The sequence below is a fragment of the Macrotis lagotis genome, chromosome 4 (genome assembly GCF_037893015.1).
Source record: "Macrotis lagotis isolate mMagLag1 chromosome 4, bilby.v1.9.chrom.fasta, whole genome shotgun sequence".
Taxonomy (NCBI): Eukaryota; Metazoa; Chordata; class Mammalia; order Peramelemorphia; family Peramelidae; genus Macrotis; species Macrotis lagotis.
Window position 1 is genome coordinate 42,681,614 of NC_133661.1, and position 25,511 is coordinate 42,707,124.

Consider the following 25,511-nt stretch of genomic DNA (forward strand, 5'->3'; position numbering starts at 1 on the left):
TTGTCCTACCCTCTTTAGTCCTTTATAATTTGAAAAGAAAATCTTGCCTGACTCTCCTTAAATTAAGAAAAGAATTCAATCCACCTTTACATTTCAAAAACAAGCATACTCACCCTGTCCTCTTGGTGCTTAAACTCAAAAGCAAGTTACTTCCCTCAAGAAAACAGCATTGTAGAAGAATGCTGAGGTGGATAGCATTTAGCTTTTCTTTTTTTTTTTTTTAATCTTTTCATTTTAATACATTATTTATTTATTTTTGCAACTACTTATGAAAACAGTGTTCAACATTTATATTTTCTAAGACTGAGAGTTTCATATTATTCTCCCTGTCATCCTTCCCATTCTGCTTGACAGTGAGTAATCTGATATAGTTTATACATGTTGTATAATTATGTTAAACAGATTTCCTTATTTGTCATGTTGTTTAAGCAATCGAAAAAAGGGAAAAATAGAGGAAGATAAGCATAACATATGAAACACATTTTTAAAATTGAAAATAGTATGCTTTGGTGTGCATTCAGACTCCACAGGTTCTTCTCTGGATATGGATCACAAGTTCTTTAGAAGTGTACTTGATCATTTTGCTGCTCAGCAAAGCTAAATGAATCACAGTTGATCATCACACAATTTTAATGTTAATGTATACAATGTTCTGCTTCCTTTTTTCAGTGCATAAATTCCAGTGTGACTAGAATATCTACATTGTAAAAAAATGGTCAGATGAATATGAAAAATTTTAGAAATTTACATATTAAATTTGTTTACCCAATTACTATTTAAGAACACCAACTATATGTCTGTTTGTCTGTGTGTCTGTGTGTGTGTGTGTGTGTGTGTGTGTGTGTGTGTGTGTGTGTGTGTGTATAATCTGCTTTTTTTCAGATAATTTTTTGTATTTTTTCCCCTTCTCATTCTCCTCATCACTGAAGTAAAACAATAAAAAAGGAACTTGAACTTATTGGCATAGTCAAAAAATAAGTTTCCTCAATTTACATATCCAAAGAATATCTTTCATTCTTTAAGTTTATTTTGTCCACTCTTTGCTGGACAATGGGTAACATTCTTCATCATAAGTCCTCTAAAATTATGAGTGGCCATTACATTCATTACAATTCTTATATCTTTCAAAGTTGTTTACTTTTTCAGTGTTGTTTTTCTAGTAATTATTTTATTCATTTTGCATCACTTCATATAAGTCTTCTGCAGTTTCTCTGAAATCATACCTTCTGTCACTTTACAGCACCAGGTTATTTCATTAAATTCTTACATAATTTACCAAAAAATGTAAGAAATCCCCTTTAAAGAAATATTTAATTGAGATATGCTAACAAAGTAATTAGCCAGGAAAAGTCAAAAATGAAATTATTCTCAGTCACTCAATATATATCAATAGAAAATTTTTTCAGAAAAATATATTTTCAGAACAGTAATGCTTTAAGGTAAAGGAACATTTCTGAGAAACATCCCTTGTATCCTGAATTTCTCTTTCAAGGATCTCTGCAAATTCTCCTCCAAGAAACTGACTGTTTCCCTAGTTCTAGTTCCACTTCTACAACTTTGACAAAGCCTTTGAACTCCCTTCTGATTACCAATTTGCTCCATATGCAATTTGCTGTCATTGATTCTCTTCATCTCTCTAGTTGGGTCTCTGGATGGGCCTCTAGAGCCCTTGATTTTCATTTTTATTCTCAACATCTTTTGAATTTCTGCCTTGTTGTGGCTGCCCTTTCTGATTTAAGGCAGTATTGCATATTCCCTTGAGAGCCACTCATGTCAATACACTTTAAGGTCTCTGAAATACTGTCTTCCATTGTTACCCAGCCTCATGGCCACACACAATTAGAAAACAAAAATGCCCCCCAGGTAACAATAAGATTTGTCAACTTGCTCTTCTTAGACAAAGTGTCCAACTCTCACTCACAGCAATAAATGTTGTGACTGAATTCAGTTCATCTTCCTTTTTTTGGGGATTCAGGAAATATGCCTCTTAAACTCTCCTGCTCTGACTTTCTAAGCCTGGGGAATAAAATCTTACAGATTATTCAATCAATTTAAATTTATTCATCATCTGTTATATTTCAGACATAGATAAAAGACAGTCCCTGCCCCTGAGGTCCAGCGAAAAAGAAAGAACTTGCTATAGCCAGTTAGTGGTGACACAGAGGCTAGCTACACATCTTTTATTCCCTGGTGCTTTCTATTACCTTTCAATTTCTCTACAAATCACAGTTGGTAAAGATGGAATATCAGTACAGTGTTGCTTATAATAGCTCTTTTAGAAATCAGGATCATATATTTTAGGGATCATCAGACTAGGAAGCAGGAAGCCTAGTTTCTGACTTCATCTCTCCAACTGATTTACTCCTCTGTTTCAGTCTCCTGAAAATGAGATCAATGATCATTTATAATTCTTCCTATTCTAAAGTTCTATGAATGGTTTTAGAAATTTTTCTCCTGGAGAATTCACCTGGAATTGTGTTTTACATCAACAATAGTCATGATACCATCACCATCAGCTAATTGCTCCTTCAGGGTCCTTCGCACAGAAAGTTGATTGAGAAAATCCCTTGTGACAAATGTGAATTTATCCCCTTTAGACACTGTGCTGTCTATTTTCTTAAAAGCTAGTTCACTTTTTGCTTCCTCAAATATTACTTCCTACAGTTGGTCAGAAATCTTAGCATAAGCATATCTTTGTATATCATTGGTCCTGAATAGCCTAAAATGATCCCCTCTCCAAACGTTTTTAATGGCAAGGCTCAAATTTAACATCCAGGAGACTGCAAGAGAACTACCTACATTTGATATTATTTATGAAAGAGTTCAGGTGAGCACCAACTTCATGACTGTTGACTTTTATGGAATTTACTCAAAAAGAAAGGCATTGTCAAGAAATTACCAAGAGATAGCTTGAAAGTAGAAGAGAGAACAATGGTCTGGCTTTTAATACTGGTTTGCCAACCTAACTACCTGTGTAACATTTAGAAAGTCACAAGATCTTTCAGCTTCAGTTTCCTCATATGCAAAAATTTTGTATTGGAATATATCTCTTTGATCACTTTAGTCTTTAAAAATAGGATCACATGACCTAGATCTCAATTTTCTATCTCGAAAATGTGTCATTAGAAATAAAAGGACCTCTACTATAATTTTCACTATAATATATACTGCTTTATATTAGTTTATAAATTAATTTTTCCCTGCTCTCCCACCATGGCTAATGAAATATCAGCTTAATTAAATTCTTACAAATTCCTTCCAATTAGATTAATTTGTTTTAGATTTAATTTTATAAGTGTGAAACCCTAATACTTCCATTATAGAAGACTGGAATTAATTGGCTTAGAGAGTTATGTGAGATATTGAGAGGGTTTGGTGACTTGCCCATAGTTACAGTCAATAGATATCTGATTTTGGAATGAAGTGTCTAACTTCAAGACTTATCCTTTATTACCTTTATTATTAATGTTGGATCTTTTGAACTTTCTCCTAGTTGACCATCATTAGTTCTTAAGCAACTGCCTCTGTTTATCTGTATATAAAAGTATATATATATATAGATAGATATATATATATAGATATAGATATATATATGCATATATATGTATTTTAATACATGCATTTATGTAATATACATACATAGCACAAAATGCATAAATATCAACCACAGACATCTAAGTGTGTTATCTCTCCCAAGTCATTTACTATTTTTATTCCTTAGTTTCCTTAGTAGTAAAATGAAAACGTTGGAGTGGAGAAGTTCTTAGCAATTTTCCAACTGCATTCTATGATTCTAATTGAAGTTCCTGTAATCAAGCAACCTTCCAACTAATTAGCAAGTATTTTTTTGCCAGATAATGAAAAGTGTTGCTCTTAGGCTAACCTAGATGACTCAGAAATGGTGGTGCAGGAAAAGATAATGTAGTCTGGATGACTGGATAAAAATCAACTTCAATTCCTGAATCTTCTTCCATTCCAAACTTTGATCACTATATATTCATATTCATCTTCCTCTTTTTTTTTTTTTTTTTTTTTTTTTTTTTTTTTTTTTTTAGTTTTTACAAGGCAGTGGGGTTAAGTGATTTGCTCAAGGTCACATCGTTGGGCAATTATTATAAGTCTATGACTGAATTTGAACTTAAGTCCTCTTGACTCCAGGGCCAGGACTCTATCCACTGCACCTCATCTTCCTCTTTTAAAGAAGACTTATATGTATTTATAACTAAAAAGCCACTAATATAAAAAAAACTATCCTTATAAATGAATCTTGGAGAAATTAATATAAAAATTTTTCACAGAGAGAAACAATTATGGGCAATTGACTGTATTGAGAGATATGACATTCATTATCTCTGGTATCTCTGGAATTTCAAAGACGATTATATTAAAATAGTTATCAAAATATTAAAAGCAATAGGTTCTCTCATGAATACAAGTTAAGAACTTCAGTTATAGATTGCAGAATTTCTTTTTTAGGGAGTTTTGCACTTCATATTCCTGAGGTTGAAGATGGAGAGGACTGAGAAAGAGGAAAGTATTCATTTTGCTATACCACATGTAACTAAAGCTGCTTTATAAGGGTTCCCAACCCTATGGAACCTATTCCCAACCCTATGGAACTGCTGAGAGAAGATGGATATTATCGAGACAAGGGAAGGTATTCTCTATTCCTATTAAGACTTTTCATCACCTATTGCCTTTGGGGTGGGAATGGGGGAATTATAACTATGCCCAATTCATCTAATTTTTCTTCTTCCTGTGTCCTTTTCTTTCTCACCCCTTTATATTTTTTTTGAGCTTTCATCATATCAAAGTTACTTTATATTCATATCTTCTATCTTCATCTACCCCTTCTATTTTCTTAGAGTATTAAAACTGTTTAGAGTTTCAAATATTAACATGCCACATAGAAATATAAACAATTTAACCTCAAATTTCTTGATTTTTTTCTTGTTTCTTGTTTTACTTTTTTATGTTCTCTTGAGTCTTTTAGTTATTGTTCAATTTTTATTCAGCTTTGGACTTTTAATTAGAAGTTCATGAAAGTCTTCTATTTTGTTAAATGTTTGCTAAATGTTAATTTTCCCCCTGTAAAATTGTATTCATTGTTTCTGGGTGATTCTTGCCTGTAATCTAATCTGAGATCAATCTTAACTCAGTAATTTAGAACCTTTGTGTCCTTGGTGAGGTCATTTCATTGGAGTTCATTGTTTTTTCCTGTAAAAAGAGGAAAGGGTGAATAGAAGTCATCTCATCTAGTGTTCATCCAGTCTTACTTTTTCCTTCTTGACTGAATGACTTCTCACTCCAGATGAAATTTCTCAGTGATTGAACATTAATGGAAATGTTGATAATCCAGCTGGTACTATTTTAGATTCTTGTAATAGCTGCTGTACTTCTACATTTCCATTAATGGTGCTCATTAAGACTTGTCACAGCATTTTGGTTAAAATCAGCCAATAAAAGAAATCATTATTGTTTTTCCTTTCTCAGGCTTTGTTTACTCTCCACAAGGGCTCCATGTACTCATCAGGTACACAGTCTTCTAGCTGTTTTGGACTAATCAATCCCCCAAACCCATGGCTCTTAAGAACCAGACATTAGTCACTGAATTCATCCTACAGGACTTCTCGGAAAACCCTCACCTTGAATTCCTCATTTTTTTCCTCTTTCTGTTCTTCTATACCCTGACTCTTATTGGTAACTCCCTCATCATTGCTTCAATTTGGGTCACTTCAGGGCTTCACACACCCATGTATTTTTTCCTGATCAACTTGGCCTTGTTAGATATCATTTGTACAACCACAGTGGTGCCCAAATTATTGGAGAACCTGTTGAAGGAGAAGAAAGTCATCTCCTTTGTTGGGTGTATGACCCAGATTTATATCTTTTCTTGGGCTTTGGGTTCTGAGCTCCTTCTTTTCACAGCTATGGCCTATGATCGGTATGTGGCTATTTGTCGACCTCTACATTATAACACTCTGATGAACAACAAGATCTGTGGGTTGTTGGTAGCTGCAGTGTGGATTATGGGTGGACTGAATTCTTCAATCCACACAGCAATGCTGTTACAATTGTCTTTCTGTGGTCCTAATGTTATTAATCACTTTTTCTGTGAGATCCCCCCAATCCTGCCACTCTCTTGCTCCTCAACAAAGGTGAATGAGCTTATGACACTTGTGACAGATCTCCTCTTGGGTGGTGCCAATTTCTTTCTGACCATCATGTCCTATGGCTTTATCATCATCAACATCTTGAAGATCCGCTCTGAAGAAGGAAAGAAGAGGGCATTCTCTACCTGTTCCTCCCATCTCATGGTGGTCACCATATATTATTTTGCTGCATTTTTTGCCTATATAAGTCCAAGTATAAGCTATTCTCCTGAAAAAGTGAAGGCTGTTGCTGTGATGTATTCCACCCTGAGCCCTGCTATAAATCCATTAATTTATACTCTGAGGAACAAAGATGTCAAATCAGCCCTCAGTAAGCTCTTTGTGAGGTTGTTCTCATTTTAAGATGTCTTGAAATGTCAGTGCAGATTATAGATCATTTCTCTAAGTCAAGGAGTCTTAACTAGACATCCATGAACTTAAAACATTTTTCTTGACAACTATACTTCAATATAGTAAGAGTTTGTTAGACTAATGGACCTGGAGTCAGGAAGATTGAATCAATAACCAGCCCAGGCACCAGCTTGAGATTGTCATTAATTACTCTTTGTCTCAGTTTCCAAGGGATAGTAATAACTCTTACTCTTCAGAATTGTGAAGATAAAATGAAATAATATTTTAAAGTAATTTGCAAATGTTAAAGATATATAAATTATATAATTTGCTTGTCTCTCTTATAATTCTATCCATTTTATCTAAAATGATTATTTTGAAAAGATTTTACAGAAAACTAAAGTATTCTGTGACACAAAAAACTCAAGAACTCCTCTAAAAAGTCATACAAAGAAGCAAAGTCAAAGTTACTACAAATAAACTGTGATCACCAGTGCTGAGCCCAGGTATAGCAATTTATTTTATATTGTTTTATCACTTCTTTTGATTAACCTTTTCAAATTGTATTATGTTCTGGGTTTTGAAACATCAGGGACTCATAATCTCTTCCTCATGAAAGAACCATAGATTTTTGGAATAGTATGGGCCTATAGCATTTTACCTAGTTCATTCCCCACTCTTCAGGTAATATTAAATCAAAGTTCAACTAGCTATAAGTTTTCCAATTGTATTAATGATTTAGGCAATCTGGAAGATAATTATAATTCCTTCTACCATAGATTCTGAGATTTCTATATGTTCCAAAGCTCAACTTCATTTTTTTCTTATGTGACTTCTTCTTCCTCATCTCTTATATGTTTTTCCTCCTAGATTTGGCTGCCTTTGAATGGTAGGGTAGGGTTCCAGCATAAATAGTGTTAATCAACAATATTTAGGGATGTTTCAACTTCTCTGGATATTAACAGTAGAGAGAAGTAATAGTTGGAATGAGCAGTTAAGAAGATATCTGCTGGACAAACAGTGGCCTTACCAGTGTTTTATTGGTATTTTCTTAAGTCTTGAATATCAATGATACATTGGAAATTATTTTGGGTTCTTACCTATATATCTAGGCTAAATTCACAGAAAGAATTCTATAGCATTGTAGATTTATAGTTGGGAGGGACTCAAAGGCTATTTAGTTCTACCTACTCTCCTTATAGATGGGAAAACTGAATCCCAGAGAACTGAGTGATTGGTTCAGGGTGATCAAGGCAATTTGTGACAGAGGTAGTATTTGAGTATAGGTCCTTTGAGTGCTTCATTTTTCAATGTACATTTCACAATAGCTTTGTGGATGGAAAACTTAAAGGGAAGTGAATATGAGTTTTGAGTCTTTTTTTGTCAGATCAGTTAGAAAATAGTTATTAGATCCCTACTATGGGCTTTTTAAATTTTATTTTAATTTTTGAAATAAAACAAATATTTCCATAATGTATAATAAAACAGATGGTTGCATATGAAACTGTAGATTTTCTCTGCACAACTTGTTACTCCTTTCAAATATACAATACAAATATAATGTAAATTTCTTTTCTTTTCTTTTTTTTTATCTTTTCTCTCCCTCCCTGCACCTGCCCTAGAGGAAGTTATGATTAGATGCAAATATATACATTGTTTTTAAGACAATATCACTCTTACTGCATGCAGTTGCTTTCTTGGTTCTGCTCATTCCACTTTTCTTTATTTCATGCAATTATAACAATATTTCAAGCAAGTATACAACAGTTTCATGCAAGCCTAACAATATTTTTCTGGGATCATTAAGATATTTTCTTCTAGGACAGAAGTATTCTATTGTAATGTATATCACAACTTGCTCATCCATTCCCCATCAATCGGGGAATTTCCAATTTTTTACTACCACAAAGAGGGCTATAATATACATTTTAGAAACCAAAGGTTCTTTTCCTTTTGCTCTTAATCAACTTTTGAAATAGACCTAATAGTGGTCTTGTTTCAAAGTTTAATTAAGTGTTTGGGCACAATTCTAGATTACTTTGCAGAAAGGGCTGGACAAGTTCACAATTCTACCAACAATGAATTTAGTTTCCCACATTTTCCAAATATCCTTTAATAATTTTCTCTTCTTTAATCTTTTTAACATTTTAGGTAGGTATAAAATGTCTCAAAGTTGTTTGAAATTACATTTCTCTAATCAGTTATAATTCAGAACATTTTTATATGACTAAATTATTTTGATTTCTTTACTGGAAAACTATCTGTTCCTGTTCATATCCTTTGACCATTTATAGATTGGTGAATGACTTGAATTCTTATAGATCTGACAAAATACTTTATATATATATATATATGTATATATGAATATGGATGTAATTTTATTTATTTTTTCTAATAACATGCAAAAGTAATTTTCAGTATTCATCCTTTTGCAAGCTTTTGAATTTCACAAATTTCAACCTTACCCTTCCCTTTCCCCTCCCCATAGTCCTGGACAATCTTATATAGATTGTACATATACTATCATGTCTGATATACTACCATATTATTCTTGTTGTGAAGGATTCAAAACAAAAGGTAAAAAAAAATATGAGAGGAAAAAACCATAGCATATAGCGAATTTTAAATATTGAAAATAGTATGCTTTCGTTTGCATTCAGATTTGAAATGTTCTTTTCTGGATGTGAATCAAAAGTTATTTAGAATTGTCTTTGACCATTGTATTACTGAGAGGAACTAAATTCATCAAAGTTGAGCATCACACAATGTTGCTATTAATATGTACAATGCTATTCTTCTTTTGCTCACTTAATTCATTATCAATTCATGCAAGTCTTTCGAAGCTTTTCTAAAGTTCAACTATTCATGATTTCTTGCAGAACAATAGTTCTCCAGCATATTCATATACCATAACTTATAAAGTCATTCCCAAATTTATCTATATCCCTCAATTTCCAATACTTTGATACTACAAAAAGAGCTGAGATAAATCTTTTTGTACATCTGGGTCTTTTTACTTTTTTTTAGTGATCTCTGGAATATAGGCATAATATCAGTATTGCTGGATCAGATGATAAGCACAATTGTGTTGTCCTTTGAGTATAGTTCCAAATTGTTCTCTAGAGTGGTTGACTCAGTTTACAACTCTATCAACAATGTGTTAATGTCCCCATTTTCCAATATCCTCTCCAACATTGATCATTTTCGTTTTGCATCAAATTGATAGGTGTGAGGTGGTACCTCAAAAGTTGTTTTAATTTGCCTTTTTGTAATCAATAATTATTTGCAGCATTTTTTTCATATGATTATATATAGTTTTAATTTCTTCATTTCAAAATATCCATTTGTATCATTTGACTATTAATTGTAGAATAAATTTTATTCGTATAGTCTGATTCAGTTCTCCATATATTTCAGAAATGAGTCTTTTATCAAAAGCACTAGCTATAAAAATAATGTCCTAACTTACTGAATTCTTTTCAATCTTGACATCATTGTTTTTTTTTTGCAGACACTGTTTTTTTAGGTTTTTTGCAAGGCAAATGGGGTTAAGTGGCTTGCCCAAGGCCACACAGCTAGGTAATTATTAAGTGTCTGAGACCGGATTTGAACCCGGGTACTCCTGACTCCAGGGCCAGTGCTTTAACCACTGCGCCACCTAGCTGCCCTAGAAAACCTTTTAAATTTAATTTAAAACCCAATTGGTTTATGGTATCACCCTTTTCTAAATCTTGTATCCACTTTGACCTTATTTTGATATAGGGTGTGAGATCTTGATCTATGCACAGTTTTGGCTATAGTATTTTCCAGTTTACTTAGCAGTTTTTGTCTAATTGTGAATTTTCATCCAGAAACAAGAATATTTGAATTTATCACACATAGATTACTATAGCCATTTGCTGAGTATTTCTTTTTTTCTTAATCTATTTCACTGATCTGCTTTTCTATTTCTTAGCTATTATCAGAATGTTTCGATGACTGCTGCTTTTATTATATAGTATGAGACCTGATTTGGCCACCTTCCTTTGCAATTTTTTTCATTAATTTTGTTATTATTTTTGTTTTGTTGGGGTTTTTTTTGTTTTGTTTTGTTTTTTAGATTTTGCAAGGCAATGGGGTTAAGTGGCTTGCCCAAGGCCACAGGGCTAGGTAATTATTAAATGTCTGAGAGCGAATTTGAACTCAGGTACTCCTGACTCCAGGGCCGGTGCTCTATTCACTGTGCCACCTAGCCACCTCTCTTATTATTTTTGACTTCATGTTCATCCAAAAGAAGTTTGTTTTTATTTTTTCTAGCTTTGTAAAATAGTTTTTGGTAGATTGAATACATAATACAATTAATGTAGAATTGTCATTTTTTATTATATTAGCTTTACCTACATATGAGCAATTGATATTTCTACAATTGTTTAACTTTGACATTATTTGTGAAAAGTATTTTTAATTATTTGGATATTTTTGATATGAGATCTTCATCTGATAATTTAAATAAATTTAAATAAATTAAATTTAGATATCTAATTCCCCTCCCCTTAATTTTTTGCTTTATTTGTATTTTGGTTACATTTCTTTAATTTGTACATTGAACTTTACAATTTAATGCAATCAAAATCATACATTTTACCTCTAGCTTTGCTTTCTCAATCTTGTTCATTTACAAATTGTTTGTCTCTCTCCATAACTTTGATAAGTAAATGTTCCATGTTCTAATGTTTTTATAATATTGTTATATCTCAGTCTTGTATTCATTTTGATTTTAATTTGGTAAATGATGTAAATTAATGGATTATGTCCAGTTTCTGTCATATTGCTTTCCAATTTTCCTAACAATTTGAACTAATAATTAATTCTTATCCTTAAATTTTTATCCTTATAATTTTGATTGAATTGGTTTTATTTTTGCAAAACCTTTCTAATTTTATATAGATAATGATCAGTTTTACATTTTATAATTCTTTCTCTATTTTCTTTCATCTTAAATTCTTCGCTTATCCATAGATAAACTATTTCATTCTCACTTAATTGGCTTATAGTATCACCCCTTATGGGTAAATTATGTGCCTATTTTGTTTTGATCTTGGTGTGTGGTGTGACATGTTGGTCTCTAACTAGTTTCTACCATACCATTTTTTAGCTTTCCCAACAGTTTGGCTCAAATAATAAATTTTGTTCCATAAGCTTGGATCTTTGGGTTTATCATAAATTTTCAAATATTTCTGTTTCTTTACTATAATGTAGTATGTGCCTGATAGTTTGAGTGGTATGACACTGAATAAGATTAATTGAGATAGAATTTTCACTTTTATAATGCTGAATTGGCCTACCTATGAGGAATTAATATTCATTCAACTCTATGAATTCCTGTTGTTTTTTTTTTTTGGCGGGGGGGGGGGCAGGTACAACTTGTAAGTATTTTACATTGCCCAGATGTTTTAAATGAAATCTCTTTTTTATTTCTTGTTGTTGTACTTTGTTAGTAATATATAGAAATGCTGATGGTTTATTCTGGCTTAGTTTTTATACTGTAACATTGCTAAAGTTGTTAATAGTTTCAAGTAGTTTTTTAGTTGATTCTCTAGGATTTTCTAAATATAGTATCATATCATCTGGAAAGAATGAAAGTTTTGCTTCCTCATTGCCTATTCAAAACCCTTTAGATTCTTTTATCTTCTCTTAATGCTCAAGCTAACATTTCTAGTATAATATCAAATAATAGAGGTGATAAGGGACGTCCTTGCTTTATACCTGATTGTATTGTGAAGGCTTCAAGCTTATCTACATTACAGATAATGTTTGCTGATAGTTTTAGAGAAAAATTACTAATAATTTAAAGTAAGCTCCATTTATTCCCTATGAGATTTAGTGATCTCTCTTGTTGAGATGAATTCTTCAAGAGTTCATTGATGGTTTGTTCAATTTCTTTTTTCTAAGATTGCATTATATAAGTATTTTATTTCTTCTTTTGGTAATCTGGGTTATTTATATATTTGTATATATTGATCCATATCCTTTATATTGCCAGATATATAGGTATACCATTGGGCAAAATTGTTCCTAACGATTGTCTCAATTTTCTTTTCTTTGGTGGTGTATTCAACCTATTCATTTTTATAACTATAATTGCATAATTTTCTTCATTTTTAAAATATTTTAACCATTTTTGATAAAATCAACTTTTAATTTTAGCTTTTAGTTCAATCTTACTTTGTTTTATTAACCTCTCTTTGTCTTTTCAGGATTTCCTATATGATATTTAATTGTAGAATTTAAATTTCCTGCATGTCCAATTCATTGATCTTTTTTTCCCCTCCATTTTATTGATGCAAGCAATTAGATATATAAATTTCTGTCTTCTGCTTTTTCTGAATCTCACAATTTTTTTGCAAGGCAATGGGTTTAAGTGACTTGGCCAAGGTCACAGAGCTAGGTAATTATTATGTATCTGAGGCCAAATTTGAACTCAGGTTCTCCTGATTCCAGGGCTGGTGTCCTATTCATTGAGCTACCTAACTGCCCCAAATCCCACAAATTTTGCTGTGTTGTTTCACTGTTGTCATTTTTAAAATGAAATTGTTGATTCTTTCACCAACTTGTATTTTTTTAGGATTAGTTTATTTAATTTGCAATTAACTTTAATCTCCCTTACATCTGTCCATTTTTGAATGCAAATTTTCTTGCATTATAATCAGAAACTGTTTGTTTACTATAATTTCTGCTTTTTCCATTTAGTTTGTTGGTCTTTTAGGCTATTTTTTTTTCTGTGTGACTATGTAGGTCCCATCTATGCTGATAAAGAAAAGGAAATTCATTTCTCTTCCCATTTATTTTTCTCCAAACATCCATCATATCTAACTTTTCTAGAAATATATACACCTCCTTAACTTTCGTCTTTTTTGTGTGTGGTTAGTTTTATCAAGTCCTGAAATACAAAATTGAAGTCCACCACTTGCATAACTTTATTATTTATTTTTTCCTGTAACTCTTTCAAATTTTCCTTCAAAAATTTAGATGCTATATACCATTCAGTGCATTTTTGTTTAGTATTGATATGACTTATTTGTCTATGGTGCTTTAAGCAAGATAGTTTCCTTCTTTTTCTTCTTTTAATTCTCTCTGTATATTTTTACTTTTTATCTGAGATCATGATTGTCATCTCTAATTTCTTTTTTTCCATTTGAATAAGAGTAGATTCTACTCTAACATCTTGCTTTTACCTTATCTGTATCTCTCAGTTTCAGATATAGTTCTTGTAAATGACATATTGTAGGATTCTAATTTAATCCGTTTCCCTTTAACAGATGAATTTATACATTGTTGGTAAAAAAACTATTTATAAGAGTTCTTTTGGTGGTGGTAAAGACCTGAGAACAAATGTAATAAACCTCTTTCCCAACCAATAAATGGTCAAAGGATATGAAGAAATTAAAGCTATATATATAATCATATGGAAAAAATGCTCCAAATCATTGATAAGAGAAATGTAAATTAAAACAACAATGAGGTATCATGTCACACCTATCAGATTGGCCAAGATGAGGAAAAGGGAAAGTGATCAATATTGGAGAGGTTGTGGGAGGATTGGAATATAGATGCATTGCTGGTGGAGTTGTGAACGGATCCAACCTTTCTGGTGAGCAATACGGAACTATGCCCAAAGAGCTATCAAACTGTTCATACCCTTTGACCCAACAATTCCAATTCTAGGTCTATAGTCAGAAGAAATTATTAAAAAGGGTAAAATTCTACATGTTTCAAACTATTCACAGCATCTCTTTTTGTAGTGGCAAAGAATTAGAAATCGAGAGTATGTCCATATTATTGTTCTATAAGAAACAATAAAGGGTCAGATTGTAAAGAAGCATGGAATGGCTTAAGGGATCTGATACTGAGTGAAGTGAGTAGAACCAAAAGAACAATGTACACATCAACAATAATGGTGTGAGATGTACTACTTTGATGGAAACAACTCCTTTCAGCAGTCCAGAGGGTTAGGACAACTGTATTAGACTGCCTATGGACTATATTATCCCGATTCAGAAGAAGACAAACAAAACAAAACACACAAACATTAAAAAAATCATCCCTTCAGAATCTGTTAATCTGCTGAATGCTTTATAAAAAATTGTCTCTTATGTATCTCTTTCCCTTACTCCTAATTCTTCATACTGAAAATTCCTAATTTGTAAACATGTTTATCAAAATATGTATGTACAATGAAAACCTGAGACTGTTTGCCACTGAGGGGAGGGGAGTAGGAAGGGAGGGAAGAAGGAAATTTTGTAATTTAAAAATATACATGTGCATATATATGAATATAAATAGATTCATTTTTTAAAAAAATGTAATAAAATATAATAAACTTCAATTAGAAAATGACAATAAATTGTGGCATATGAATGTAAGAAAATACGTTGGTACTGTAAAAATGACAAAAATGTATGACTTTAGAGAAACTTCAAAATACTTGAAGGAAGTGATACAAAATGAATAGAACAATTTAAAGATCAACATTGTGAAAAATCAGCAGCCTTGAAACTTAAAAACTGATGAATGCAATGATCACTCATGATTTTCATGGATTAATGATAATGAGTAACTTTTTATTGCTTGACTGCTGATTTGATCAAGGTTCTTTCTGTTTTTCTTCAGTAGTGGGTTGAGGAAAGGTCAAATAAAATAAATAAATAATCATTAACTGAAATAAAATAATTAAGGTTTATAATAAAATACATTGCTAGTGATTTTAAATAGTATCTGAGTAGACAGTTTCAATGTGATGGTTTCTAAATTGATCCATACTCATCTGACCATTTTTCTTTTACAAAGTAGATGCTATATTCACACTAAAATCTCCCAACTATTAGCATTCAAAGCAAGGATAATATGTAACTTTAACCCAATCTAGTACAGAATTTACCAAAAGATCCAATGAAAAATACCAAATGAATAATTATGTAATAATATTTTACCTGTAGCACTTAATTTACTAAAAGACAAGGCAAGAAACACCAATTAAAGAGTAGTGAGATATACTCCAAAATATTTAGCCAGGAAAAGTCAACTGATGAAATTATTCTCACTCAATACACACATAAACACACAGACACATATATGCATGCATACCTACATATGAGTACATATGCACACATAAATATGAATATACACATATATTATTATTAGTATCAATAAAGGAATTTTCCAGACAGTAATTTACCAGAAAATTATAATATTAAGGTAAGGGAACATTTATATTTCTGTACAACCTTCCTTGTATCGTGGATGAAAGATTTCTCCTTCAAAGATGTCTTCAAATTCTTCTCCAATAAACTGGTTCCCTTGTTCTAGTTCTTTATTCTTCCACACTAATCACATAGTCCCTGAACCATTGTGGTTACTATTTTGCTTCATATGTGGAGAAGTATATAATTGACTGTCATTGATTCACTCCATCTCTATCCTTGAGTCTACTCATGGTAATACCTTTATTTTCATTTTTATTTTTCAACATCTTTCAAAGTTCTGCCTTGTTGCTGCCCTTTCTGATTTGAGGGAATATTGTTGCTTTCCTTAAAAGCTCAAGTCAAAATACTTCAAGGTCTTTAAAGATTTCATCGTTTCCCAGCCTCTTGGTCCCACACAATTGGAATATAAAGATACTTCCCAGGTAACTGCAATTTGCCAACTTGCTTTTTCTCAACAGGAAGTACCCAACCCTCAGTGTAATATGTAAATAACTGATTTCTGTTCAAATCTTCCCTTCTTGGAAATTCAGGAAATATGCCACTTATTTCTCCTGTTTAATCTCTCTAAAGGTAGACAATAAAACCTTAGAGATCATCTAATTAATTAGCAATCATTTATTCGACATCTGTCATCTTCCAGACACTGTACTAGACACAGGGCCCACAAATACAAAATCCAGGTAATCCCTGCCCTTGAGATCCAGAGAAACTAGTGAATTTATTTAAGTCAAGTAGTCGCTAAATCATATTCCTTTTATTAGCTGGTACTTTTTATTCCTTGCAATTCCTCTAAAGGCTATGACTGGTAAGGAAGGATTATCCAGTATGATGTTGCTTATCAACAGTTTCTTTTGAATTCAGGAACATATAATCACGAGCATTAGACTAGGAAGCAGAGGACTAACTTCTAATTTCATCTTTTAAACTGGTTTATTTTTCACTTTACTCAACTCTCTTTGCCTTTCTGTAAATTGAAGGAAAGTTATTGATCACTAACAATTCTTCCTATTCTAAAGTTCTATGCACGACTAATTTATTTTCCTCTGGAGGACTACTCTGAAATTGAGTTTACACACCAATAGTAATAATAACACCTTTATCTTCAGCTAATTGCTCCTTCAGGGTCCTTCTCACAGAAGACTGATTGAGAGAATCCCTTATGGCCAATGTGACTCTATCCCCATTAGAGTGACTGTACTACCTATTTTCTTAAAGGGTAGTGCAATTTGCCTTTGCTTAAGAATTGCCCTGCAGGTGGTCAAAGATCTTCTGACAATCATATCTTTGCATGTCATTGGGCCTGAATAGCTAACCTCTCCAAACTTTTTTAAAATCAGGGCTCAAGGTTAACATTTAGGAGACTGCACAAGAACTGCCTCCATTTGATTTTAGTCATTGGAAGAATTCCAGGTGAGCATCAACATCATAGCTCCTGGATTTTATGAGACATACTCAATTAAAAGAAATATATTGGTAAGAGGATACTGTATGGTAGCATCTGGCTCCTAAACCTGTTCTTCAGCCTATCTGTGTAACCTTAGCAAAGTCACAAGATCTCCAGGTCTTAATTTCCTCATATACAAAAAGTATAGGATTGGAATAGATCTTTAAGGTCAAGTCCACCTTTAAATATGTGTATTCTATATACTTCAATTTTCTATCTCTAAGGTGTGTCATTTGAAATAAAATAACCTCTATAACAATTATTCATTGCAATATTCACTGCTTTATTTTTAAATTTGCTCTCCCACCCTACAAAGCCATGGATTGCTAATGAAATACAACCTTAATTAAATTCTTAATCATTCTTACATATTAGGGTTTGTTTGTGTTTTGTTGTAGACATGAATTTATGGGTATGGGGAAACTCAAAAGCCTCTATCAGTGAAGGCTGGAAGCCCCTCTGGTATTAATTGGCTTAGAGAAACTCCTTCATATACTGAGTCAGAATCCCAGTCTATCTGACTTCTAGGTTGGGTCTTTGTCACCTAACAATTATGGATATTTTGAAATTCTTTCGTAACTGATGAACATTAGCCCTTTAGCATCTGCCTCTGTTTATCTGTGGATAGAAATATAAATGAATATATGTATATTTATATACATATATATGCCTACTTATGCATATATATAAACATATATATATAAAATCACAGAAACCTAGTCATATTATCTCTAATAAGGCATTTAAATGTCGTATACCTCATTTTTCTATTTGTAAAATGTAAGGGCTGAATTGGAGGACTTCTTAGACCTTTTTCAATGACATTCTATGATTCTAATTGCTGTTGCTGTAACCAAGTAGCTTACCAATTAATTAGCATGTAAGTTTTGAAATGACGACTATGAGCCAGTTGCTCAGTCTTTTCCTAAATCAGATAGCTCACAAATGGTGGCGACAGGAGCAGATTATATTGTCTGAGTGGCTAGATGTACACATACTTCATTTCTGAAATCATCTTCCATGCTAATATTTGATCACTAGATATTCATCTTCTTCCCTAAAGATGGCTCATGTATAATCATAATTGAAAGCCTATTAAATATATATTATATAGTTCTAATTATAAATGAATCTTTGGAGAAATTACATAAGAAAACATTTTTCAGAGTGTAACAATCATGGGAAATTGGAAGTATTGTGATCATAGGACAAACGTATTTCTTGTGTTCTGTCATATAAGATTTCAAAGGGAAATTATGTTGAAAAGAATCTAAAAATTTTTTAAAGCCAGAGGTTCCCTCTTAGATTTAAGGTCAATGAACTCCAGCCCTAGATGATAGCGTTCCTCCATGAAGAAGGCTTGCACATAATATTCTTGAGGTCAAATTCTGGATGAAGAAACAGGAGAGAATTTAGGTAGAATAATAGACACTTGAGCACAGGGTTTCCATCCCTGTGAAGCATGCTGAACGGAGGTGGTCATTTAATGGGCAAAGGAAGGAATTCTCTTTTTCTAGTCTTTCTATCTCCTTTTTCCTTTGAGGTGGGAGCAGGGGAAAGCTATTGCCATGCCCAATTCATGAATTAGAAAAGAATAGTGAAAGCCATCTTATCTACTGTTCAGACTTCTTTACCTTTTTCTTCTCACCTGGGAGATGTCCTACAGCAAATGAAAACATTAATTGCACATTTATGGAAATGTTGATCATTGCTGAATTCATTTGCTACTATTTTAGACTATTGATATAGCCTGGTGGTTGACCCCTGCCTCATATGTCTCCCTACTGGAATCTATTCTCTATTCAGATATCAAATTAATATTCCTAAAGTGAAGATATGACCATGTCATTAACAGAAACAAATTCTAGTTATATCCATTTCACCTCTAGAGTCAAGGATGGAATTCCTATCAAACCTAGTCGTATCTTTTCAGTTCTCATATACATCACCTCTTACCAGCCCCAGTTCCCATGTACTTTGGGATTCAGTGACACAGTGGTGTTCTTCTCACAGCACCCCATATCCATAAGCTACATGTTTTTCCAGTAATTTCCTATGCTTTGAATGCTCTCCCTCCTCAGCTCCCTACTTGGAAAACACTTACAGTTCAATGGGGAGAAAACACAGAAACAACTCTATATAAACATTTGACTAAATTGACAATAATAGCATATAGCAATCTCTAGCATTAGAATAGATCAGAAAAGACTTCTTGAATAAAAAAGGGACTTTAGTTGGGATTTGAAGGAAGCCCACAAAAAAAGGTGGCAGTGAGGAGGGACAGCATTCCAGGTATCTGGAATAATCAGTGAAGATGCTTAAAGACTGGGGATGAAGAGTTTTGTGAGAGCGACAGGACAGAGGTGACTGTGACTGGATCTCAGAGTAGGTAAGAGTGAGAGTGTAAAGTATGTAAAAAGACTGGATAGATACAGGTGTGCTGATTGTGAAGGGATTTTAAGAGGCAGTGTTTTATTTTTGATTCTGGAAGGGATAGGGAAAGATTTTGCTTTATGATATAAGGTAGAAAGTGACGTGCAATTAGAAAGACTAATTGGATAATTGAGCGGGGGGTTAACTAGTGTATGGAGAGAATTGAAGTAGGGATATAATCAGCAGGTTATTGAAGTAGTCTAAGACATGAAATGATGACTCAGAGTAATCACAGTGTCAAAAGGGAGGATCAAAGCTTCTACATAAATGTTAGGAAGGTAAAATCCATAGGACTTGGCAACAGATTTAATACAGGGAAATGGGAGAATGCCATCTCCAAGATGACACCTGGAATGCAATCCTGGCTTTCAGGGAGTAAGGGAATGTGATCTCAATAGTAATAAGGAACTTCAGAAAGAAGACTAGAGGACAAAATAAGGAGCTCAGGTTTTGACATGATTTTGAGATAGCTATGGGACAATTTGATTGCATTGTCTAATAGGTAACTAGAGATGCTTGACCAGAAGTCAATAGAGGGGTTAACTAATGTTTTATTATATGAATCAGAAGATGGCTCCTCTTTATTGGTGATTTTCATTGTGTCTTTGTTGACCTATTTCAGATCACTGGCCTTTCCATACTGACATGAAGCCTGAGTAGCAAAGAAGTGAGATTGTTTGGCAGCATCAGAAGCTCCTGATACGGTTATCTCGATGGCATGAGGACCTACTTCTTCTTTCCTTGGTATTTTATGAGTCCACAGTTCCTTCAATGTCTTGGTCCTTAGTTGAGGGAAGGATTATCTAGACTTCTCTATTCTTTAGAGCTTGTAGATCCCCCTGTGACACTCATTGTTCTGTGATAATGATAATTCAAGAGCATAAGTTATAGGGATTTTTAAATATTGGATGAAGGGACATTAAACATCATCAAAATGCTTGTTCTTTGAAAAGGAAAAATGAATAAAAAATCACCAAGAAATCACATGCAAGTCCTTGGCATCACCCATGCCTCACCCCTACTAAATGAATATTTCAATGTCTAGTTTCTGCATTGTAATTGCATTTCTTCATTTCTCTCCATGATGAAGTTTAAGACTCACCACAAATTTTTGTTTAAAATCAGGCAATAAAAATCATCATTTTTCTTCCTTACTGAGCCTTTGTTTGTTTCCTACAAGGGCTCAGTGCAAGCATCAGTGACACATAAGGGACACTTTTATCTAATTGGGACTAATCAATCTTCCAAAATCATGGCTTTTGATAACCAGACACTGGTCACTGAATTCCTCCTGCAGGGCTTCTCTGAAAACCCTCGCCTTGAAATCCTTGCCTTTTGCCTCTTCCTGTTCTTCTATATCCTGGCAGTTATTGGCAACTCCCTCATTATTGCTTCAGTTTGGGTCACTTCAGGGCTTCACACACCCATGTATTTTTTCCTGATCAACTTGGCCTTGCTGGATATCATTTGCACAACGACAGTGGTGCCCAAATTGTTGGAGAACCTGGTGAAGGAGAAGAAAACCATTTCCTTTGATGAGTGCATGATCCAACTCTATGTCTTCTCTTGGGCCTTGAGTTCTGAGCTCCTCCTTTTCACAGCTATGGCTTACGATCGATATGTGGCTATTTGCCGACCCCTGCATTATAGCACTCTGATGAACAACAAGATCTGTGGGGTGTTGGTGGCTGTGGTATGGATTTTGGGTGGACTGAATTCTGGAATGCACACAGCAATGCTGGCACAATTGTCTTTCTGTGGTCCTAATGTCATTGATCACTTTTTCTGTGAGATTCCTCCAATCCTAACACTCTCTTGCTCCTCAACAGAGGTGAATGAGCTTATGACACTTGTGGCAGATCTCTTCTTAGGTGGTGGCAATTTCTTTCTGACTATAATGTCCTATGGTTTTATCATTGCCAACATCTTTAAGATCCGGTCTGAAGAGGGGAAGAAGAAAGCATTCTCTACCTGTTCCTCCCACCTCATGGTGGTCACCATGTACTATTTTGCTGCATTTTGTGCCTATATAAGTCCAAGTAATAGCTATTCTCCTGAGAAAGGGAAGGCTGTGGCTGTACTATATACAACTCTGAGCCCTGCTGTAAATCCATTAATTTATACTCTGAGGAACAAGGATGTCAAAGCAGCGCTCAGAAAACTCTTTGTGAAGTTGTTCTAATTTTAGGATGCCTCAAATTATAGTTTCTTTTTCTAAGGGAGTTTTAATCCGGTATACACAAATTAAAAAAAAATTTCTTGGTAACTCTAGTCCACTATGGTAATAGTGTGACAGATAGAGTACTGGACCTGGAGTCAATAAGATATCAGTAAAAACCCATACTCAGGTACATATTAGTTTGAGAAAATCATTAACTTCTGTCTGTTTCAATTTCCTCATCTGTAAAATGAGGATAGTAATAACTGATACTTTACAGAGTTATTATGAAGATAAAATGAGATAATATTTCTAAAGTAGTCTGTAAACTTTAAAGAGTTGTATGAATGGTATTGTTAATTATTATTTATTATTACTCCTTTTCTAATCCAATATATTTTATCTAAAACCATCATTTTAAAAAGAAATCTAAAATCTTTACAAGAATAACAAAGGGTTGCATGATGTAAAAATAATTAAGAACTTATTCCCTATTTATTCATAAATGAAAGGAAAATGAAAATTGCTAAAAAATGGAATCAATAGTGCTGATGATAACTATACTTATATATATATATATATATATATATATATATATATATCATATCATTATTTTACCTCTTTTGGTCAAAACCTATGATGTTCTGTGGTTTGAAATATCAGCAGTTTATAATCTTCTTGTGAGAACAATAGATTCCTGGAATGGGATGGGATTATAACATTTTTTCTAATTCATCCCCTTGTCTTTAGGGAAAACTAAATCAAAGGTCAACATGGCTATAGCATTTTTCAGTGGTAATAATGATTTAGGTAATCTACAATACCATTTCATTTTTGTCTACCTTAGCTTCTTCCATGTTTTTCCTCTGATAGTGAATACCTTTGACTGTCTTGCAACATTGGTAAGTTTCCCAGGAAAAGAAATTACCATTGCTTATGGATGCTTTAAATTTTGGGGGTATGAACAGACAGCAGAGACTGCTCTGATCAGTTGAAAAGGTGACTGCTCTCAGCCAGAGTTCTGATGCTTCATGTGAAAGAAACAATGACCTCACCGTTTATTATTATTTTTATTTATTTTATTATTTTTACATTATCTAAAGCAGAAAATAAAGGAAACAGGCTATGGTACATAGAAATCTATTATTTAATATGTGCTCATTTTATATTAGTTTCTTAAAAAGAATTTTCTAGAATTGTGAATCTAGTATTGGGAGGGAACTCAAAAGTTATCTAGCCCCAACCACTCTCATTATAGATTAGGAAACTGAGTCCCAGAAAATTGAGTGGTTGATCCAAAGTCATCCATGTCATGAATGATGGAGAAAGTATTTGAACAAGTTCTTTGAGTGCTTTCATTTTCAATCTTCCACAAGTTCACATTACATTTATGAGTGCAATTAGCTAGAATGAGGAGGATTATGTCCTAATTCTTGAGTCTTTTTTTGGGGGGGGTCAATTAGGAAACATTTTTTAGGTGTCTGCTATGTGTTTTTTTAAAATTTGCTTTATTTTTAATATACAGAATGAAACAAACATTTTCATAATGTTAAATATATAATAAAAATAGATTGCATATGAAACTGCAAATCTACTATGCACTTGTTATTTTCACATATTGTTTCAAATTGTTTCAAATGTACAAGATTATTATGTAAATTTCTATTTTTTGCTTTTTTATTTTCTAACCCTTCCCCCCACACATGACCTAGAGATAGCTAATATTAGACACAAATAAGTAAGTATATGTAATAATTATGTTATATCTTTTTCTATTTATATCTTCATTCTCTACATGAAAATAGCATTTCTCTTGATATGTCCTTTTTTAAACTGAAAAGTTATGAATTGCATAGATTTTATGTCTGATGGGTTCAAATCTATACCAACAATGACAAATTCATTTTTTCTTTTCTTTTTCTTTTTAAGGTTTTTGTAAGGCAATGGGGTTAAGTGGCTTGCCCAAGGCCACACAGATAGGTAATTATTAAGTGAACTCAGGTACTCCTGACTCCAGGGCTGGTGCTCTATCCACTTTGCCACCTAGCCGCCCCATACATTCACTCTTTCTTGTCTTTATATGATAATATACTTATAACCCAAGAGATACACAAGTTTATATAGTTCATACAGCAGCATATTTGTATGTATGTATGTGTGTGTGTATATATATATATATATATATATATATATGTATGTATATGTGTGTGTGTGTGTGTATGTATGTATATTTGAGGGAAAACCCCAAATAAATGAAAGGAAAGATGCAACATGAATCTGAGGAGGCATGGACTTCTGAATGTCAGTTTGGAGAAGTCCCTAAGTCAAAACCTTCAGGGTCTTGGTTGGGAAGGTCCCTCTGGCAGAGTGTCCTCTTTGAAGGGGAGAATTCCAAAGCCCCTTTCCCAAGGAAGACCTATATAGAGCTTTACACAAAAGTGGCCCAGATCCAGGGGTTTACAAGACTGAACTCAGTAATCAAGGGGTTTTCGTGACCTAACTCAGTGATCCATGAGTTTCAGTCAAAATGCCTTCAGATTTTGAGTATTATTCTTATATTATCCAGATGTCTTTAGGTAAATATCCAGGAACAGATCAAGTCCATATTTGTTTCTGAGGAATATTCCCCAGCATTCCCCGCTCTGGAACATTTTTAAATTAATTTGGGCATTTGTAATAGTCAAAATGACTTCTTCCTTCAAAGTTTTTCTTAAGATAATTTTGTTATTATTATATACAGTAATTTCTTGATTTTGCCCATTTATCTTTTCATTATTTTTGCAAGTGTATCCTTGCTTTTCTAAGATGATTGCTTTAATCATTTCTTCCAGCACAGTAATATTTCCTGCTATCATACACTATGATATGCTCAGCCATTCTCCAATTGATGGGCACTCTTGCAATTTCCAGTTCTTTTCTGCCAGAAAAGTGGCTGCTACAAATATTTTAGTAATTGTAGGTTCTTTTCCTTTTTTCCCACTAATTATCTTGAAAATAGATGTAGTAGGGTTATTGCTGATTCAAAGGGAATAAAGAGTTCAATAAGGGCATAATGCCAGATTGTTCTCCAGAATGATAGTCAAAATTTCACCAACAATAAGTTTATATCTCAGTTTTTCCATATCCCTCTAGTATATTTTTTATTTCCTCCTTTAATTATTTTAGCCAATCTGATGTGTATTAAATGTCTCCAGGAAGTTTTCATATGTATTTTTCTAATCAATAATGATTTAAGGTACTTTAATATATCACTATAAATTCTTTTAATTTCTCCACTCTAAAACTGTCTTTTCATAACCTTTGACCATTTATCAGTTGGGAATTAGTTTGTATAGTCATAGATTTGACAAAATTCTTTACAAATATTGGAAATGAGACCTTTAACTTATAACCTGTCTAAAATTTCCCCTCTAGTTTTCAGTTTTCCTGCTGATCTTTCCTGTTTTATTTATGTGTAAACATGTTTTAATTTAGTGTAATTAAAATTACTGATATTGTACCTGACTTTGCTTCCTATTCCTTAATTGTTTATAAATTGTTTGCCTCACCATAAGTTTGATAAGTAGTATGTTCCCTGCTCTGATTTTCTTGTTTTAATTCTCTTTATATCAGGGTCATATGTTCATTTTGACTTTAACTTTGTAATTAGGGCAAGATATTGGTCTATGCCTAGTTTCTGCCATGCTGTTTTCCAAATTTCCCAACAGTTTTAGCCAAATAATGAATTTTTA

At 33.0% G+C, this 25,511-nt stretch overlaps 3 protein-coding genes across 11 annotated transcripts in view; all 3 read left to right on the top strand.

Annotated features, from left to right (window-relative positions):
• Positions 1-25,511, top strand: part of LOC141520794 (olfactory receptor 13A1-like) — a 396,576-nt gene that overhangs the window by 172,494 nt on the left and 198,571 nt on the right. For 4 of the 9 annotated variants that reach the window (XR_012477734.1, XR_012477740.1, XR_012477741.1 and 1 more), the window contains 3 exons: positions 4,477-4,657; positions 6,888-7,009; positions 20,245-20,744. The gene's annotated coding sequence lies outside the window, so the exon portion shown is untranslated. Of the gene's footprint in view, positions 1-4,476; positions 4,658-6,887; positions 7,010-17,082; positions 17,156-20,244; positions 20,745-25,511 lie in introns of those variants that run through there. The other 5 variants (XR_012477736.1, XR_012477735.1, XR_012477738.1 and 2 more) reach the window with 3 other exon arrangements.
• Positions 5,478-6,600, top strand: LOC141523050 (olfactory receptor 13A1-like). Its single transcript, XM_074236336.1, has one exon. It carries the CDS (start codon positions 5,580-5,582, stop codon positions 6,513-6,515), a length of 936 nt encoding a protein of 311 aa, XP_074092437.1. The 5' UTR covers positions 5,478-5,579; the 3' UTR covers positions 6,516-6,600.
• On the top strand, positions 20,863-21,804 carry LOC141523051 (olfactory receptor 13A1-like). Its single transcript, XM_074236337.1, has one exon. It carries the CDS (start codon positions 20,875-20,877, stop codon positions 21,802-21,804), a length of 930 nt encoding a protein of 309 aa, XP_074092438.1. The 5' UTR covers positions 20,863-20,874.